The sequence below is a fragment of the Calonectris borealis genome, chromosome W, assembly GCF_964195595.1.
Source record: "Calonectris borealis chromosome W, bCalBor7.hap1.2, whole genome shotgun sequence".
Lineage (NCBI taxonomy): Eukaryota > Metazoa > Chordata > Aves > Procellariiformes > Procellariidae > Calonectris > Calonectris borealis.
In genome coordinates this window covers 47216978-47236648 of record NC_134351.1, presented here as the reverse complement: position 1 = coordinate 47236648, position 19671 = coordinate 47216978, and the positions used below count along the sequence as shown (strand labels likewise).

At 47.6% G+C, this 19671-nt stretch overlaps 1 protein-coding gene across 1 annotated transcript in view; it reads right to left on the bottom strand.

Moving 5' to 3' along the window:
* LOC142075048 (BDNF/NT-3 growth factors receptor-like) overlaps positions 1-19671 on the bottom strand; it is a 236140-nt gene that overhangs the window by 76459 nt on the left and 140010 nt on the right. The window contains exon 13 of the mRNA XM_075136040.1: positions 16408-16538. Within this exon, the coding sequence (XP_074992141.1) occupies positions 16408-16538 (131 nt within the window). The remainder of the gene's footprint in view (positions 1-16407; positions 16539-19671) is intronic.

Here is a 19671-nt window from a genome sequence, read left to right as displayed (position 1 = left end):
TTGATACAATGCAATGGTTCTGCCAACAAACCCAGTTCTTAGCTGTAACAAAGTCACAGTTTGTTCAAGGTTTGTCTTCAACAGACACAATTCTATCCACTTCTCTAGTATTATACGTATGCATGTGTGAATGAGGGGCTAAAAGACAACTGTCAGAGAAAACACTTGCTTTACTTATGAAAGTACAACATAGGTCTCCAAAAATGAACAGTTACCATAATAAGGTCCAGATGGTGGGACAAGGAGCAGGGCAGACTGAACAGCCATCTACCAAGATGAGGGTTTTTTTCCCCGTGGATTTCAGGCTCTATAGATCCCAGAGGCAATAAAAATCCATCATGCCACAAACACCCCTTCTCTGAGGGACCCTGCTGTGTTTTCTGGCCCAGAGCTCCTCTTCCACAAGTTTTACCAATAATGATGCAATAAGGATTTTGGCTGCTTCACAAACTATGATACAGCACACAGAGCTATATCCTCTAAGGTAGATATCATATCATCTCCCCACCTATGGTCCCCACACAATCATATCTGAACCAGGTGAGAACTGAATTGGAACATGACTTCCAACCTTTCCAAGCTCTGGGATGATGCTTTAACATGATACGGGCACTGACCCACAGTCCAATCTACATTATATAATGGAATCACCATTGAGAATTCTGTTGCCACTTGAGTTTCCTCTGCTGGTTTCATGTATAAAGCAATTGGACTGTAATTCTTCTCAGTAACAGAACTAGAAAAACAATTAATATAAAAACATTTTTAAATAATAGCAACCTGGAGGAAAAAAAATTGTCAGGGAGAAGCATAGGCTCATACTCTTTCCAACATACTCTTTCCCTGGAAAGACAGTAAAAATGTTGAAAACTTTGTCCTGTGAGGCTGGCATATTGTATATTTCAGAAAGCGCTTTTTATCTCACAGAAACAGCAAAATTATCATATGACAGAGCACTTGCCATGGCAATTACACATTTTCTGTCAAAGAGCAAAATGCAGAAAGGTCTAAACCCAGGTAAAACCCAGACAGGGTTTCTGCTACCAAGGGGTGACTGAAATTTCTGTTACCCAACATTGCCAAGCCCCTTTTCATTATTTCATGCAGCACACAGAATAGACAGAATGCACGAGAGAGAGCTTACATAGTCATAGAATCATAGAATCATTAAGGTTGGAAAAGACCTCTAAGATCATCGAGTCCAACCATCAACCCAACACCACCATGCCCACTACACCATGTCCCTAAGCGTCTCATCTACACGTCTTTTAAATACTTCCAGGGATGGTGACTCCACCACTTCCCTGGGCAGCCTGTTCCAAGGCCTGACCACTCTTTCAGTGAAGAAATTTCTCCTAATGTCCAGCCTAAACCTCCCTTGGCACAACTTGAGGCCATTTCCTCTCGTCCTATCGCTAGTTACTTGGCAGAAGAGACCAACACCCACCTCGCTACAACCTCCTTTCAGGTAGTTGTAGAGCGCGATGAGGTCTCCCCTCAGCCTCCTCTTCTCCAGGCTAAACAGTCCCAGTTCCCTCAGCCGCTCCTCATAAGGCTTGTGCTCCAGGCCCTTCACCAGCTTCGTTGCCCTTCTCTGGACACCCTCCAGCACCTCCATGTCCTTCCTGTAGTGAGGGGCCCAAAACTGAACACAGTATTCAAGGTGCGGCCTCACCAGTGCCGAGTACAGGGGCACCATCACCTCCCTACTCCTGCTGGCCACACTATTTCTGATACAGGCCAGGATGCCGTTGGCCTTCTTGGCCACCTGGGCACACTGCCGGCTCATGTTCAGCCGGCTGTCAACCAGCACCCCCAGGTCCTTTTCCTCTGGGCAGCTTTCCAGCCACTCTTCCCCAAGCCTGTAGCGTTGCATGGGGTTGTGGTGGCCCAAGTGCAGGACCCGGCACTTGGCCTTGTTGAACCTCATACAGTTGGCCTCAGCCCATCGATCCAGCCTGTCCAGGTCCCTCTGCAGAGCCTTCCTACCCTCGAGCAGATCAACACTCCCGCCCAGCTTGGTGTCGTCTGCAAACTTACTGAGGGAGCACTCGATCCCCTCGTCCAGAACATTGATGAAGATATTGAACAGGACCGGCCCCAGTACTGAGCCCTGGGGAACACCGCTCGTGACCGGCCGCCAACTGGATTTAACCCCATTCACCACAACTCTCTGGGCCCGGCCGTCCAGCCAGTTTTTTACCCAGCAAAGAGTGTACCTGTCTAAGCCGTGAGCCGCCAGCTTCTCTAGGAGAATGCTGTGGGAGACAGTGTCAAAGGCTTTACTGAAGTCCAGGTAGACCACATCCACAGCCTTTCCCTCATCCACTAGGCGGGTCACCTGGTCATAGAAGGAGATCAGGTTGGTCAAGCACGGCCTGCCTTCCATGAACCCGTGCTGGCTGGGCCTGATCCCCTGGTTGTCCCAGACGTGGCTCATGAGCGCCCTCAAAATGAACCGCTCCATAATCTTCCCCGGCACCGAGGTCAGGCTGACAGGCCTGTAGTTCCCCGGATCCTCCTTCCGGCCCTTCTTATAGATGGGCATCACATTGGCAAGCCTCCAGTCGTCCGGGACCTCCCCTGTTAACCAGGACTGCTGGTAAATGATGGAGAATGGCTCGGCAAGCTCCTCTGCCAGCTCCCTCAGTACCCTCGGGTGGATCCCATCTGGCCCCATAGACTTGTGAACGTCCACGTGGCGTAGCAGGTCATTAACTTCTTCCTCTTGGATTATGGGGGGTTTATCCTGCTCGCTGTCCCTGTCTTCCAGCTCAGGGGGCTGAGTACCCTGAGGATAACTGCTCTGACTACTAAAGACTGAGGCAAAGAAGGCGTTGAGTACCTCAGCCTTATCCTCGTCCTTGGTGGCAACGTTCCCCCCCGCATCCAATAGAGGATGGAGATTCTCCTTGGCTCTCCTTTTGTCATTAATATACTTTTAAAAGCATTTTTTGTTGTCTCTCACGACAGTGGTCAGGTTGAGTTCTAGCTGGGCTTTTGCCTTTCTAATTCCCTCTCTGCACGACCTAACGAGATCCCTGTACTCTTCTTGAGTTGCCTGCCCCTTCTTCCACAAGTGATAAACTCTCCTTTTTTTCCTGAGTCCCAGCCAGAACTCTCTGTTCAGCCAGGCCGGTCGTCTTCCCTGCCCATTCTTCTTGTGGCACATGGGGACAGCCCACTCCTGTGCCTTTAAGGCTTCCTTCTTGAAGAACGTCCAGCCTTCCTGGACCCCTTTGCCCTTCAGGACTGTCTCCCAAGGGACCCTCTCGACCAGTGTCCTGAGCAGGCCAAAGTCCGCCCTCTGGAAGTCCATGGTAGCGGTTTTGCTGGCCCCCCTCCTTACTTCACTAAGTATTGAGAATTCTATCATTTCATGGTCGCTAAGCCCAAGCCAGCCTCCGACCACCACATCTCCCACCAGTCCTTCTCTGTTTGTGAACAGCAGGTCAAGCGAGGCACCTCCCCTAGTAGGCTCGCTTACCAGCTGCGTCAGGAAGTTATCTTCCACACACTCCAGGAACCTCCTCGACTGTTTCCTCTCTGCCGTGTGGTATTTCCAGCAGATGTCCGGAAAGTTGAAGTCCCCCACGAGAACAAGGGCTAGCGACTGGGAGACTTCTGCCAGCCTTTTGTAGAATCTTTCGTCTGCCTCCTCGTCCTGGCTAGGTGGTCTATAACAGACTCCCAGCAGGATATCTGCCTTGTTGGCCTTCCCCCTCATCCTTACCCACAAGCACTCGACCTCGTCATCACTACCATTGAGCTCTAGACAGTCGAAGCACTCCCTAACATACAGGGTTACCCCACCGCCTCTCCTTCCTTGCCTGTCCCTTCTGAAGAGCTTATAGCCGTCCATTGCAGCACTCCAATCGTGCGACTCATCCCACCATGTTTCCGTGATGGCAACTAAGTCATAGCTACCCCGCTGCACAATGGCTTCCAGCTCCTCCTGTTTGCCGCCCATGCTGTGTGCATTGGTGTAGATGCACTTGAGCCGGGCTGCCGATTTCTCCCCCGACATTGGCGTGCGGTCCCTAGGCTCTTCTCTAGTGAGCCTGGCTTTATCCCCTTCCCCCTTCGAATCTAGCTTAAAGCCCTCTCGATGAGCCTGGCCAACTCATACGTGAGAATCCTTTTCCCCCTGTGAGACAGCTGAACTCCGTCCGTCACCAGCAGGCCCGGTGCCGTGTAAACCTCCCCGTGGTCAAAGAAGCCAAAATTCTGCCGATGGCACCAGCCCCTGAGCCACGCGTTGATCCGATGAGTTTTCCTGTTCCATTCAGCATTCCTCCCTGCCACTAAAGGGATCGAGGAAAACACTACCTGTGCTCCCGATCCTTCCACCAGTCGCCCCAGCGCCCTGAAGTCCCTTTTGATCCCTTCGGGACTTCTCTCTGCAACCTTCTCACTGCCAGCCTGTATAACCAGTAGCAGGTAGTAATCGGAGGCCTGTACCAGACTAGGGAGTTTCCTAGTAACGTCCTTAACCCGGGCCCCAGGGAGGCAGCAGACTTCCCTGTGGGATGGGTCTGGCCGGCATATTGGGCCCTCCGTCCCCCTCAGAAGGGAATCACCTATGACAATTACCCTCCTTTTTTTCTTAGCAGAGGCAGTCGTAATGCGTGGAGCTGACTGCCTTGCCTTGGGCAACCCCCTGGATGGGCCTTCATCTACATCCTCATTTGTCTGGCCCTCAAGATCCAGAGCCCCGTATCTGTTGTGTAGGGGCAGCTGGGAAGGTTGAGGCGAGGAAGGCCAGCCGGGGGTTCACCTGGCGCCCCGAGCAGGGACCTGTGCCCATTCCCCCCTGTCGCCTGGGTCCTCTCCTTCTGCCTGGCGGCAAGAGGGCAGGGGATCCTCTGCTTCTTGCGGAGCCTCTGTCTGCTGCCCTTGCCTCAGGGATGGTAGGGTGTGGCTCCACCAATCTATCTCCCTCTCACACTCCCTGATACTCCTTAACCTCTCCACTTCCTCCTTCAGCTCTGCCACCAGGCTGAGCAGATCATCCACCTGGTCACAGCACACAGAGGCGTGGTCTCTGCTGCCCTCCTGTACAAGGGACAGGCTCAGGCACTCCCTGCAGCCGGAGACCTGGACAGATGTATGTTTGTGTGGGGGCTCCGTCTGGGTCGCCACGTTTCTTCTGGCGATGGCTTTCGGCTGAGCGGATACCATGGCCAGGTCCTCTTCTGGGAGGGCGACGACCACGAGTTGAGCTAGCCTCTAGAGCCTGGAGGGGGGCTGCGCCCTGCTCGCACGGCCTGCCGGCGCGAACTGCCACGCAAACCGCCGCGCCACGCCCCAGGTCGCTCGCGCTCCCTGGGGGCTGCTCTTGTATCTGAGGGGTTTGGCCGCTGTCCCTCCTGGCCCCGCCCACGCTGAGTCAGAGCTGCCGCTCGTCAGGAGCTCGCTCCTCCGGCTCGGGGGAAGGGGGGCTGGGGCACCCTCTCGCTCCCTGCGCTTTTGCCTTCGCGGTTTTTGCCGCGGTTTTGCCGCTTCAGGAAGGGTCCCCCCGGCGCGATCCTCCGCTCCGGAGTCAGGCAAGGAGGAAAGTGAAAAGAATAAAAATTAATAAGCACACAGAATTTACATAGAAATGACACAGTAATGCATTTAGCATGTTCTCAGTGCAAGGGAAAAATAAAACTAAATAAAACGGTAAGAGCACAAGAGATATAAAAACATATGAATTATTATTATTATAAGTACTGACAAGTAAACCAAAGCTTTAGCATGCAAAGCACTCTCACCAGTCCATGGGAGTTTTGCCCGAGTAGGAACCGAGACAACTCCATGTACATACAACCCTACTTAGCCAGCAGCTAAGGAGGAGAGACAGGCTCCCTTGAGCAACAGAGGGACTCCCTGGCTGTTACAGGAGCTCCACAACCACTTAATTCAGCCTTTTCACACATAATAGATAGACCACCACCCCACACTTATTCTCCTCTGTGGGGTCTTTGTCCAGGTATCCACTTAGAAACTGGTCTCTGCAGATCTGTGCTCCATAGGGAGTGCAAACCTGTAGCTCCTCAATCCACCCCTACACCATTGAGCTACATCTACAAGTAAGTCAGAGCAAGAACAGGGGAATCTGGCTCTCACCAGCATCAGTATGACTCGGTAATGAAATTCTCAGGATACCTTTCCTTTACACTCTTTCAGACTTTCACTGTGAAATCCTTACTACTGCTCCCCATAACCATACAATAGCTAAGCTCAAGAAATGAGGGGTGGTTTTGACCCTTATCTGAACTAAGAAGTTCTGAAGAGTTGGAAACCTTTAGTTTTCCTCTGCAGGTGCCATGGAAATGTTCTTCATCTTGTACAGGCAGCACTCTATAGAGTTTTTTCTGGAACTCTTAGCTCCTATATAATTTGCTACAGCAATGTCAATATTTCAGATATTTGATGCATTTTGAGTCAGATGAAGTAGCTCCTGTGACGTTCAGTGCCGGGGTTTTTAGCATGCTTGTACAAGGCTGTCGCAGTTGCCCAGCAACCAGCAGGCAAAAATCGACAGGCACCCTGGTGAATGAAAAGAAATTCTGATGAATCTCTGATGAATCTCACACAGGTGACACAATGCTTCCCCCAGGCCAACTCACTCAGCTTTCTTGCTGCCTAAATCCTCCTATTACTCACCAGTTATAGATTTCCATTGGCCATTGCACAGGGACATTTTTATTTTGGTTTCACTCAGGAGGCTGAAGCTCTCTAAAGCATTTGCTGTTCATGGAGACAACCTACCCTCAGCTGCTGGCATTCAGGACTGCTCCTCTAGGATGAAAAATCTTCATATTTTCACTGTGCCCAACAGGGGGATCTGGACACAGTCATCTGTCTCGCTCTCTGCATGCCTGTGAGGTCCCATCCCTGATCAGTGAGAGTACTGCCCTCAATTTTAACTGGAGCATAACTATGAGCTATGCTTTGTACTATGATAAAAAAGAACGGCCAGGAAGTGCCAGGCGATTAACCACTTGGCTATAGCAGGGATCAATCCAATGGTCTAGTTAGCTAAAAACTCACTCTTTGACAGGGACCAGAATTGGATCTTCAAGAGTTGGTGCAAGAAACTGAAAGTGGGCAGTGTAAGGGTATGTGAAAGGAGTATGTCTGCTCCTTTAAGGGTATCTGGTCAAGGACCTTTTCTCAGTGCAGCAAGGGAAAATAAGAAAAGGAGGAAGCCATAAACAAGAACATACAGGGACACAAACCTGACTGACACATGATAAGGGAGACAGTGATGAGAACCAAACTTGGTCAGTCACACTAATTGATGAGGGTGTGTGAGAGTGTGAGAATGTTTATTCCAGCAGGTCATCTGATCAGGGATATTGTCAATTGGGAAACCAAGGGAAAAGCGGGAAGCCAGAAACCAAAATACACCAAGACCCAGACCTGACAAAGCAAACATGGAGACAATGACAAGAAACAAACCTCACCAGTCACACTAATTGATGGACTATCAAGAAACTACAGGCACCACTTGAAGTAAAATCAACCTGGATTTTGCAACTGATAAGACTGTAAAACGGGGTGGGGGGTGGGGGTGGGAGGCACAGGCCTGGACTGGGAGATGTTCAGAAATCCATAGAGCTGTACAAACCCATGGGGGACATGCAGGGGAAGGGGAGAGCAGGAAGGAACAAAGAAAGGGGTAGACATAAAAGGGTATAAAAGGGGCCAGTCACGTGAAAAACAGGGGCAGTCAGTATGCTTGTCTGGCTGAGCCCTGTGCCTGATCACCGCAGTCTGTCCTATCATTTTATATTTTCTTATTAAATCTTTTCTTAACTATTTCTCTGCATAATTATTTACTACTACATTCTTAACTATTTCTCTGCACTATTTCTCTACATCAGTGGACATGGGAAGAGTTACAGATGTCATCTATCTGGACCTCTGTAAGGCCTTTGACACAGTCCCTCACAACATCCTTCTCTCTAAACTGGAGAGATAAGGATTTGATGGGTGGACTGTCTGGTGGGTGAGGAATTGGTTGGATGGTCGCATCCAGAGGGTAGTGGTCAACGGCTCAATGTCCAGATGAAGATCAGTGACAAGTGGTGTCCCGCAGGGGTCCGTATTGGGACCAGTACTGTTTAATATCTTCATCAATGACATAGACAGTGGGATCGAGTGCACCCTCAGCAAGTTTGCAGACAACACCAAGCTGAGTGGTACGGTTGACACACCTGAGGGACGGGATGCCATCCAGAGGGACCTGGACAAGCTCAAGAAGTGGGCCCATGTGAACCTCATGAGGTTCAACAAGGCCAAGTGCAAGGTCCTGCACCTGGGTCGGGGCAACCCCCAATATCAGTACATACTGGGGGATGAATAGATTAAGAATAGCCCTGCAGAGAAGGACTTGGGGGTACTGATGGATGAAAAGCTGAACATGAGCCGGCAATGTGCGCTCACAGCCCAGAAAGCCAACCGTATCCTGGACTGCATAAAAAGAAGCGTGGCCAGCAGGTCGAGGGAGGTGATTCTCCCCCTCTGCTCCGCTCTAGTGAGACCCCACCTGGAGTATTGCATCCAGCTCTGGGGTCCCCAGTACAAGAAAGACATGGACCTGTTAGAGCAGGTCCAGAGGAGGGCCACAAAAATGGTCAGAGGTCTGGAACACCTCTCCTATGAGGAAAGGCTGAGAGAGTTGGGGTTGTTCAGCCTAGAGAAGAGAAGGCTCCAGGGACACTTTATTGCAGCCTTTCAGTACTTAAAGGGGGCTTATGAGAAAGATGGGGACAAACTTTTTAGCAGGGCCTGTTGCAACAGGACAAGGGGGAATGGTTTTAAAATGAAAGAGGGTAGATTCAGACTAGATATAAGGAAGAAATTTTTTACAGTGAGGGTGGTGAAACACTGGAACAGGTGGCCCAGAGAGGTGGTAGATGCCCCATCCCTGGCAACATTCAAGGTCAGGTTGGACGGGGCTCTGAGCAACCTGATCTAGTTGAAGACGTCCCTGCTCAAGGCAGGGGGGTTGGACTAGATGACCTTTAAAGGTCCCTTCCAATCCAAAGTATTCTATGATTCTATGATAATCTCACTCTCTGTGCTGTGTGTATGTGTACTTGCAAGGACTAAGTGCCAGCTTCTGGTGAGACCTATATGTGTGCGAGTGGAATTTGGTGCTAGCTACTGGAGTCAGACCTGGGGTGTAGGCACCCCTGGCCTGTGGTGTCAGCTACTGGAGTGAGTGGGGGTCTCTTGCCTCCAGCCACTGGGGCAAGAATAGTGTGTGTTCCCAAAACCAGCTACTGAGGGGGACCGGCATGAGTGAGGTGGGTTGAAGGGCTCCGCACCGGTGGCTGGAGCAGGACCATGGGTGCAGGCTGCTAGGGAGGACTGAGTGTCTGTATCTTCCCCAAACCTGGTGTGTGTGGGGTGTGCATGTGTATGCGCTAGCAAACTTTAAGCTGGACTAGCCAGTGAGTAGGGGGGCCTCAGGTCCGGGCTGGGGTATCAGGCAGGTGGGGTATCTGTGGTGGTACACCCAGGGGGACTTGCAAATGTGGAGTGCATGAGGGATGAGTGTGTGAGTGTGTGCATGTTTGCTAGCGAGCATCAAGATGGACTAGCCGGCGAGTAGGGAACCAGTGAAGCGAGTAAGGGGGCCCAGGATCCAGGCAGGGGTGCTGGGCAGACACAGGGGTGTTGCCAGTACTCGAAGGATCTGTGAATGTGTGTGTGCTTGTTTATGTAGAGAGTGTTGTGTGTATGCTTTCACTAGTGAACTTCTATCTCTACCAGCTGAAGAGGAGGAGGGGACGTGGCTGTCTACGTTTATGTTTTATGTGAGTCCTGTATGTAGGTGCTGTTGAAGGCAGCGCCTTGTCTGTGGCAATCTGTGCGACCAGCTGTGTCACTGTCCTCTGTGTGTGTCTGTCTGTCTGTCTGTCTGTGTGTTTCTCTGGGATACCTGCGCAGCTTCGTTACTGGTTGAATCTACAACTGGGAAAGCAGCAGCTGCGTCTCTCAGCCCAGGCAGAGACCCTGAGCCCCTGGGCACTGGGCTGGGCTCCAGGGGCCAGGCAGGAGAGGTCCTGGGCCGGAGCAGCTGGAGAAGGCAGCCGCACTTCTTACATCACCTAACAGGCATAACTTGTCCACAAGCATAATTCTTCCTACTTGTCCTTCTATGGCTACATGCAAGTTGCTTATTAAGGACACTGTAAAGAATGTATTTGGGAAAAAAAAATATACTGTTCCAGAAAAATGATAGATTTGTCATCTAAACCCATGGAGACATCTCTCCCTTTAAATGCTGAATGATTTTCATTGTGAATTACAGTGAGAAAGAGCAGCAGATAGAGAGTGCAGGTACTGCATTTTACAGCAGCTGAAGTGCTAGGCTCCATTTGGTCAGGATTTTCAAAGGGAGCAAGTGAATGGAAAGGCTTTTATTTTGCTACCAAGCAGTTCCCTGAAGTGATAGAGGAGAGAAAATTTTCACTCTAGCTTCACCAAAATACAGTAGAAAATTCCGTCAGTTCTAGTTTTGTCATCTTCTCTCTCTTGCTTTCTCCTGTCTATATATACCTTCAGGGCTTCATTTTTTCTCACCAGTCAGCATGAGTGAACAACTCCAAGTATCAAAAAGCTTGTAACCTTGGCAAATCCAAAAAACCCTGCTATTTTTGATGGAGCAAGAAAGTACTCAACAAATCCATCCTCTTTTTGTGTTCTCTCACTGCCAGATCCAAAACTCTGTTTCTTGTTTACAATTTCAAAAAGATGATCTGCTGGGATTCTTTTACTGTATGGTTTGATCCAAAATGTACACACAGTTGCCTAATTGTGAATGGACAGATGATAGTAGTATTTTCTGATCCCTAAGCACAGCCCAGATTCTAAAACGTATATTCTCACTGCCTTAAATGAGATACTTTAAATGTTGAACACCTTGTTCAGCTTTCAGCAGAACACAGATAGAGACAGAAGACTGTTGGCAGGGAGAATTGGCAAACTCTTAGTAGAGTATGGTTTCACTGATATTGTTTTCTAGTGTGCATGCATAGCTGAGGATGACAATTGACCTCAGTGGTTCCATTTTGAGGAACAAAAAGGCTTGGCATGGTGAAGCAAGTCTGGTGTGCAAGCTCTGAGATCATGATGGAAATCTTACTTCTTGGTAGATTCCCAATGTGCCATGTAGTCTGTGCCCTTCCAGGGTTCCAAAGAAATCCTTTTTTCCCCCTCAGAAACACGAGAATTATTCTGAATACTGGCAAGTCCAAGGTTATGGTTGTTTTCACGTAGTTTCCTGCGACGAGCGAGGGAAGGCAAGCAGTCGACTCAATGTGAGTGATAGGGCAAGCTTTCACTTTATTGCAAAACTCTACACATATTTATACACTGAGTTCTACCTTATGCATACTTGTCTATAAATCATTGGCTTAGCTCTAAGGATTACATTATCATACTCCTCCTACTTGCGGTTACTGCTACGTGGTCCGGGTTCCATCCTGTTTTTCTTATACAGTGCTTCTTCAAAGTTGTTTATCTGCACAGTGCAAGGTCAGCACGACCTTCTTTTCTCCCTTGTCAGCATGACTCGGAATTTACCACCGCGGCCTAGTCTGGCTAACTTATGTCAAGATTGAATCATGACCGCGTTCCCTCATCCATTCTCCAACAATTCCCCCTTTTTCTTTTTGGACCACCAATACATTGTGGTTCATTTTTGCAACATTATGTAAAATACAGTGATATGCTATTTTTAATATAACTATAATTGTTAATAAAACGCCAAGCCAGCGCAATCCTTCTTTAATCAATGACAAGAGCCAAGGAGACAATCCTCCAAATATGGACTTGAACCAATCGTCAAAAGGACTGTCGCTCTCAGTAACCCTTCTTGTGTGGTCGCGCAGCCACTGCAGTTGCTTCTGAATAGAGTAACTGTGATTTGTGAGATTAAAACAACACATACCATCTACATCTTCACAGCCATGTCCTTGAGCTAATAATAGAAAATCAATGGCTGCTCGATTTTGTAAAATGGCATGGCGCAAACTGTCCATGTCTTGAGCCATTTCTGTCAAGACTTTGGTGGTCACGTTAGATTGTTTCACCGACCAACATGCTAACTTCTTGAGTTGAGCCAGCGCTTGCGCAGTGCCTATGTTAGGCACCAGGGAAGCAAATACATTAGCTGTGGTCGACCATAAATCTACATTGTCGTTACAATCTGCCTGCAATTGATGTATAGACTTTTGTGTCGATTTGTCGCTACTGTAGTTATATTGAGCCAACTTTGTCGGCTAACTGTGAGCAGAGTTAATTTACCTACATAACAAGGCCCTCCAAAGGCGTTCTTTGGGATACCAGGCCATGCTCCCTCCCAGCCCCCTGCACATCTGGCAGGGCATGGGAAGATGAAAAGTCCTTGACTAGCGTAAACATTACCTAGCAACAACCAAAACATCAGTGTGTCATCAACATTATTCTCACACTACATCCAAAACACAGCACTATACCAGTTAATAGGAAGAAAATTAACTCCATCCCAGCCAAAACCAGGACAGTATCCACCCCTTATTCCATACCATTTACATCATGCTCAGGTCCCACACTATCCAATACATTCTCATTACCCACCATCCCCCTTCCCATCTTTTGATATAATACACAGATATCATTCCCTTAGTCTATGGACCACCCCTGTAAAATGTCCATAAAATATCCATAAATGTACACAAAATGTCCACTGCGTTCATTTAGTCCATGACTTTGGGCTCCATCTGTTATGGTGGTCACTCAGGTCAGCAGAGGTGGTGCGTTGCGTGGAGTTACTGGGCACCAAAGCCGGCTCAGGTCGGGTCACTGCTGCACTTGCACTGCTTCTTGTAAAGTTTGTCCTCCGTTGGTTCAGGTGGTTCCTGCTGCTTGGGCATGGGCTTATCCACAGTCACAGACGCCTCGGGGTGTCCTGTCCTGCATGGACTCAGCCACAGGTCACAGTCCCTTCGATTCGAGTTCACGCTGCAGTTCCAGCCTGTCCAGCACAGCAGCACAGAAGCAGCAGCGATGCCCTGGCCATCTGCCGGCCCAGGCGCATCCCCATTGCTGTTATCAGAATGTTCCCAGGCACAGCACAGTAAGACGATAAGCAGTGCAGCAGTACAGCAAGCAGCGAGAGCAAAAAAGCAGCCACTAACGAGCACAAGACTCTAATACACATTAAGGCAAGCAAGCCCCATGGCAAGCACAAGAGCCTGCGAATTAATAGCTAAACAGCAGTAACAGCTATAAATTCAATATCTAGTACATTCCAATCAAACGTGTCGTTATCTTGAACCCTTCGAGCCCCACGTTGGGCACCAAAAAGGACTGTCGTGGTTTAACCTGGCAGGCAGCCAAATACCACGCAGCCGCTCGCTCACCCCCCCTGCCGGGTGGGATGGGGGAGAGAATCAGAAGGGTAAAAGTGAGAAAAACTCGTGGGTTGAGATTAAAGACAGTTTAATAGGGAAAGCAAAAGCTGCGCACGCAAGCAAAGCAAAACAAGGAATTCATTCACCACTTCCCATGGGCAGGCAGGTGTTCAGCCATCGTCAGGAAAGCAGGGCTCCATCATGCATAACGGTTACTTGGGAAGACAGACGCCATCACTCCGAACGTCCCCCTTCCTTCTTCTTCCCCCAGCCTTATATGCTGAGCATGACGTCATATGGTATGGAATAGCCCATTGGCCAGCTGGGCCAGCTGTCCTGCTTTGGTGAGCATCCGGAGGCTTCAGCGGGGCAAGAGCTGCAAACGCCTGTCCCTGCGCCTTGACTAAATTTTCCCCTAGTTCTTTGATTGTTTCAACTAACATGGCTTGAGCTCCTACAGGAACTCTACTCATTCGCTCTAACATGACTTCTATGGTGGCGTCTAAGGGTAAGGTGACAAGGATGCCCTTCGTATAAGTATTACAATTCTCTAATACACACTGTCTCAGCAAAGGTCCTTTCATAAAATCCGCCATATCTGCGCGGTTAATAGCGTCTGTGACTCTATCTACAAAAGATGCAAAAGGCTCCTCTCTTCCTTGTTTAATTGACATATATGAGGGAGGAGCTGGTGTAGTTTTAACTTTCTGCAAGGCTTCTCGTGCTAATTTCATAGATTCCAACAACACGTCTGGGCCAGTTTGCATCTGCATTTCTACAGAGGCAAAAGGACCTATACCCATTAGTTGTTCTATAGATACTCCAGCTAAACGATCATTTGGGGCTCGGGGCGAGTGCGCAGATATTTCACAAAGTCTTTGCCAGTGGGCTTGCCAAAGTAATTGTTGTGATTGTTTCAAAATAAGCCTCATTATGTTCTTAATATCTTCTGGACATAGCATTCCGCTACCCCAGATATAGTTTAGCATTTGCCTTGCAGGCTCGCTATGCACTCCCGACTCATTAACTGTGTTTCGCAATTGATTTAATATTTTCCAATCTAGGGCCTCATGCACCCCAGTCATAGCCCCCGCGTTATCTACCTGGTAGATTACCGGGAAGGCTTGAGGGCTAATTTGATCTAATAAATCAAAATCTTTTTGTTCAACAGCTTCTCGTGCTATTTTGTCCCAACCAACCCGCACTAAATGCAGCTGTTGATGAGCTCGGGACGGTTTGGGGGGGGACGGTTTGGGGGTGGCCTTTAGAAGACTTTCAGCTGGAGCAGTCTCCTGTCCGCTACTGTCTACCCTCTCATTTTCACTTGGACCCTCCCTCTCCTCCTCCCTCTCCCCCGGCGGTGCGGAGGGACAAGCCCTTTCTGTCGGTGGATCAGGAGGGGGATGAGAGGGTTGGCGAACGACGGGAACAGGAATTCCCGAAGGCGGAGGTGAAAAATAGTCACCCCCCGCTGTGAGATGTCCAGCGGCAGGATCGGACTGCTCAAGCCGATCAGAGGCAGCTGTAGCTATTCGCCTTTCAGTTTTATATCTTTTTATGCAATTAATAACATCTCTCCAAGATTTCATTAATTTTTTTGCTGATTTATCATCATCGATTACTAGATCCCACAAACAATCTCCATAAGAACGCCACTCGTCTACTTCAAACATACTTTCAGGGTCTTTAAAAAACCCTTTCGCTTTCCCTAACGCAATTAACCCAGCCAGGTCTTTCAATTGGCTTACTCCCCGCTTTTCTAAAATCGTTTTAAGATATCGAACGCTACCTCTGTTTCCATTGCGCGCTATGTTGACCTTCTTAATTATCCGGTCGTTTGCAGCCTTTTCCCACGGGTAGCCTTCTTTCGGACTGCGAACCCCTTCTAATCGTCCTGGGTTCAAGCACGGATCGGGCGCGCCGCGACAGCGTCCGCCGATCTTCTGCTCCCTGGTCGCTGCTACCAGTGCTTCTCCGATCTCGCTGTCCGGTGAAAAACAAGGATGGGGGGTCCCTGTTCGGGCGCCACTTGCGACGAGCGAGGGAAGGCAAGCAGTCGACTCAATGTGAGTGATAGGGCAAGCTTTCACTTTATTGCAAAACTCTACACATATTTATACACTGAGTTCTACCTTATGCATACTTGTCTATAAATCATTGGCTTAGCTCTAAGGATTACATTATCATACTCCTCCTACTTGCGGTTACTGCTACGTGGTCCGGGTTCCATCCTGTTTTTCTTATACAGTGCTTCTTCAAAGTTGTTTATCTGCACAGTGCAAGGTCAGCACGACCTTCTTTTCTCCCTTGTCAGCATGACTCGGAATTTACCACCGCGGCCTAGTCTGGCTAACTTATGTCAAGATTGAATCATGACCGCGTTCCCTCATCCATTCTCCAACAGTTTCCTTTTCCTTTGGACTGTATTTTGGGAGGGTTGAATGGAGAATAATCAAGAATCACTCCTCAGTGTCTGAAATATCATGACTTCTGGATTTCCATACAGCCAGTGTTTAACAGCACATGACAATATTATCTACAAGTTTTTTTATAACATTCCTGGCAGCCATATTAATGACAATTACCCACAGACAATTTCAAAGGTTGACTAAAACAGTTCATGGAAAAATAGGCCTCCTTGATTAGCAGTTATACACATAGCCTATTCACTTATCTGGTTATAGATTATTTTTTTAGACAGACAAATGTCACATGTATTTTTAATGACTTAATTGTTATTTTTCACTAATCATATCTTAGATCATAAAAGATTTTGCCCCTTTGTGACACTGTCAGTTTCTTCCTTTTCCTTTGAAATTCAGCTCTCATTTTATAATCCACAGCAAGATCAAATTTCATGTTCTCTTAATGTTCCATTAGCCTTGTGAAACCCTCCACATATATTAGAGGAGTTACATGGGGCTACGGAATAGGCAAACATGATCATTTACAAATAAAATAGCATTAGCTGCAACCATGAATTAATAATGGAAACCCTAGACTCTTTTACCTTCACTGCTACCAAGATCTTGTCCTGCTCGGGACAGAGGTTATAGCATTCAGCCAGAAAGACTTTCCCAAAGGCTCCTTCTCCGAGTTCTCTTTTAAGAACAATATTGTGGCACTTGATGTGCTGAACAACTGTGAACAGAACACAAAATGGAGGTCAAAAGTGAACTGCAAGGCCACAACAGGAAGGGGTCTGTGCTTACGGCCACATGGAGACAGGTTTGCCTGTACAGTGCAGTGCATATCATGAAAAGAATCAATGTGCCTATATGTCATTCATTAGCACTTTGTCCAAAAAGAATGTGTTAATATATTTATATTTGGAACGTAGTGCATTTGCTGGATAAGAAGACGACGTAGAATTAAGAGTCACCTGGGACATTGTGCTTGGATGAGTGCTGTAGAGCACACATAACAGTGGATAGATTAGAGCGCTGGGCAATCACCAACCATATCCAGAGTTTGGGATATATTCAGATGTGGACCAAGCTCAGGCTCCGTGCTTGACCACATGCATGTTCCAAACTGAGTGTCCATTTACTTAGAAACTACCTTATCTCCATTACTAAAAAATGTAAAAAGGAGTGCTGCTATTAACAGCAGTGGAAAGAAATGACACAGCCTGTCCCCCTTGCTATCACCAACTTTGGGGAAAGGGGCCACAGTCTATGAAAGGAAAATACATATGTTCCAAATCATGTCTATGAAGATGCAACCTCAGAACACTGCATATATACTTAATAATAGCATGTACATGTGTGAGGTGAGCCTGGAGCTGGAATAAACTGGAAGAGAGACCCGGGATGCCCTGAGCCACCTCCAACATAAGTCTACCAGGAAGGCAGCATGCCTGAGAAGCGCACCTCCACAAGACTCAGCTGCCACTCAACCAGGCACCAGAAAACCCACTGCCAGCATGAAAACAGGCTCCCTGCACACGCTCTGATCCCATGAAGGGATGCTGTGGGGCCCTGAGCTCCCAGCTAGCCACTCCCAGTGTGCCACCACTCACCTGCAGGGCTCAGTAGTGCCAGAGGTGCAATGCCCAGCTGCCCTCTCACAGGCCAGCATGCCACTCTGTCTCTTATTTACAGGGTGATGACTAAATGTGCTGTTTTCAAAGGGTGGGGAGAGACTATTAAATACTTCAGTGCTGACATTTTCAAACCATAACAAAAGATAAGCTATGAACGAGGCCTTTGCTGTAGGGTTCTTCCAAATGAGGTTAGACGCATGGGTCTGTAGAGGGTACAGAGCCAATATTTATTTAGCTTTTTAGCTTTCATTTTGACAACCTCTAGAGTGCACGGCCTACAAACAGGAGTACTCAATGTACCCTGCACTTGGGTGATATGTATCTTTAAGTCCTCTGGATCCCAATATTCCCACTACTCATGCCAATACCCTTTGGCTCCAACACTCTATCAGACACAGACAGAATTGCTGTGATCACATTCATTTCATGTAACAGCCAGCCTGTTGGACAGCACAGTATGGAATAGTGGCTATTTACAATGTTCCAGGCCCACAAAAACCTGTTCCTGCCATTGCTGTGATTGCAGGGTGATGCAATTATGAAAATGGTCCTCCTTTGTATGACAGGTCTGTCATTAAAACTGAGAAGCCATGCTTTGAAATAATAGCAAAATAGACATTAAATGAGACCACAAGTTACAAACATTTTTGATTCTTGTCAAACTCTGGCCTACTGTAAAATTCAGTTATATTATGGTAAGATACACATACCCCCCCACCCCCATCCCCCTTTTTGGCCAGCTGCTCAAATGCTGAGCAGCTTCCCTACAGTCAGTAGGAATATACTCTTTATTTTCATTTCCTTCTCAGCACTGGCTTTTTAAATAAAGCATAAAATACAGTTAGCACAAGAGACAGGCCTGAACCAAAACACATCTTTTCCTCACAGATGCAAATTAACTGGCTTACTTCACCTTTACTAATATTCATAACACAACAAATATCAAGGCTGAATTACTGTCCTGGAGTGTTACCTAAATACAGGATACATGATATACATCTCAAACATAATTTAAGCAGAGGGTCCAGATATCACGGCTCATATCAAGCCTGAAATGTGCTGCCATTGTGCAGTATCATATAAGTTGCTCTGCTTTCCTTCAGTTTTTCTAATTGTTCATGTCTCAACTCACAGGAAATAAGTCAGTAAACAGTCCCTAATACTAACAGAGGTCTTCAATTACAGCTAAAGATGCAGGGATTATTTTTTAAATGAAAGCCATTCAAAACTCTTTGGTTGATTACAGTTTTACAAATGTTTCCCTATGCTTGCATTAGAAAAGTGTGGCAAGTTGACAGACTGTAATTATATTTGGTTGTTGCAAGGGAATCCAATTATGGTCAGACCAGTCTCCATTGAGTGGGGGGAGATGGAGATTGTGAACAGTTTTGAAAATTTCTTTTCTACTAGAGAGACAGGACTCCTTTCCACCCGAATCCTAGAGGCCCTTCCATGCCTCCCAATGCCATCGGGAGCCAGGACAGCAGGCAGCGGTGAGGGGTTAGGAGCTGAGCTCCCAGACAGACAGCCTAGCCCAGATTTTTCACCTTATGGACATCATGTGGGCTTAAAGGCCACCATGACCTGTACTTTAAAAAATGCTTACTAATAAATGAGCCATTATTTTTTGCAAACATTAGAACTTGCCTTTTACCAGCTGTTCTCATCAGGGCAGAGACTGAAACCATGAGGTCCTGTTGCTCACCTTCCTTTACTAGAGAAAGAAGTTTAGCTCCACATTACAAGTGTCATCATTTTAAAATGCCCATAAAACCCATTAACTTTTGTAGGCAGAGAGCAGGGCTAAAATCCTGGCCTACTGGAGTCAGCAGCAAAACTCCACTTCAGTAGAGGCAGGTTTTCATTTCGTTCTTTTTAATACCACCATCAAAGATCTGGTGATAAACACACTCAACCTCTTAAATTTTGTTTGGGTCCTCTCCATTTTGAACACAACAGCACCGATGTTTATCCTAGTGGTAAAGAGACTTTTTTTGTCAAGATCCTGGAGGATCTTCTGTACAGTACACTTACAGCTGCTGCTAAATGCTCTTATATAAACCAAGCATTTAAATAAACAGCCTGTCCCATACCAAACTGTCAAATGCAAAACATAGCAAGCCACAGAAGTGAACTGTACAGAATATGTTTGCAACTGTTACCTTTCTGAGCTGAACTGAGTTACTAAATAAATAAAAAATGACAGTAAATGTGACTAAATGGGCACAG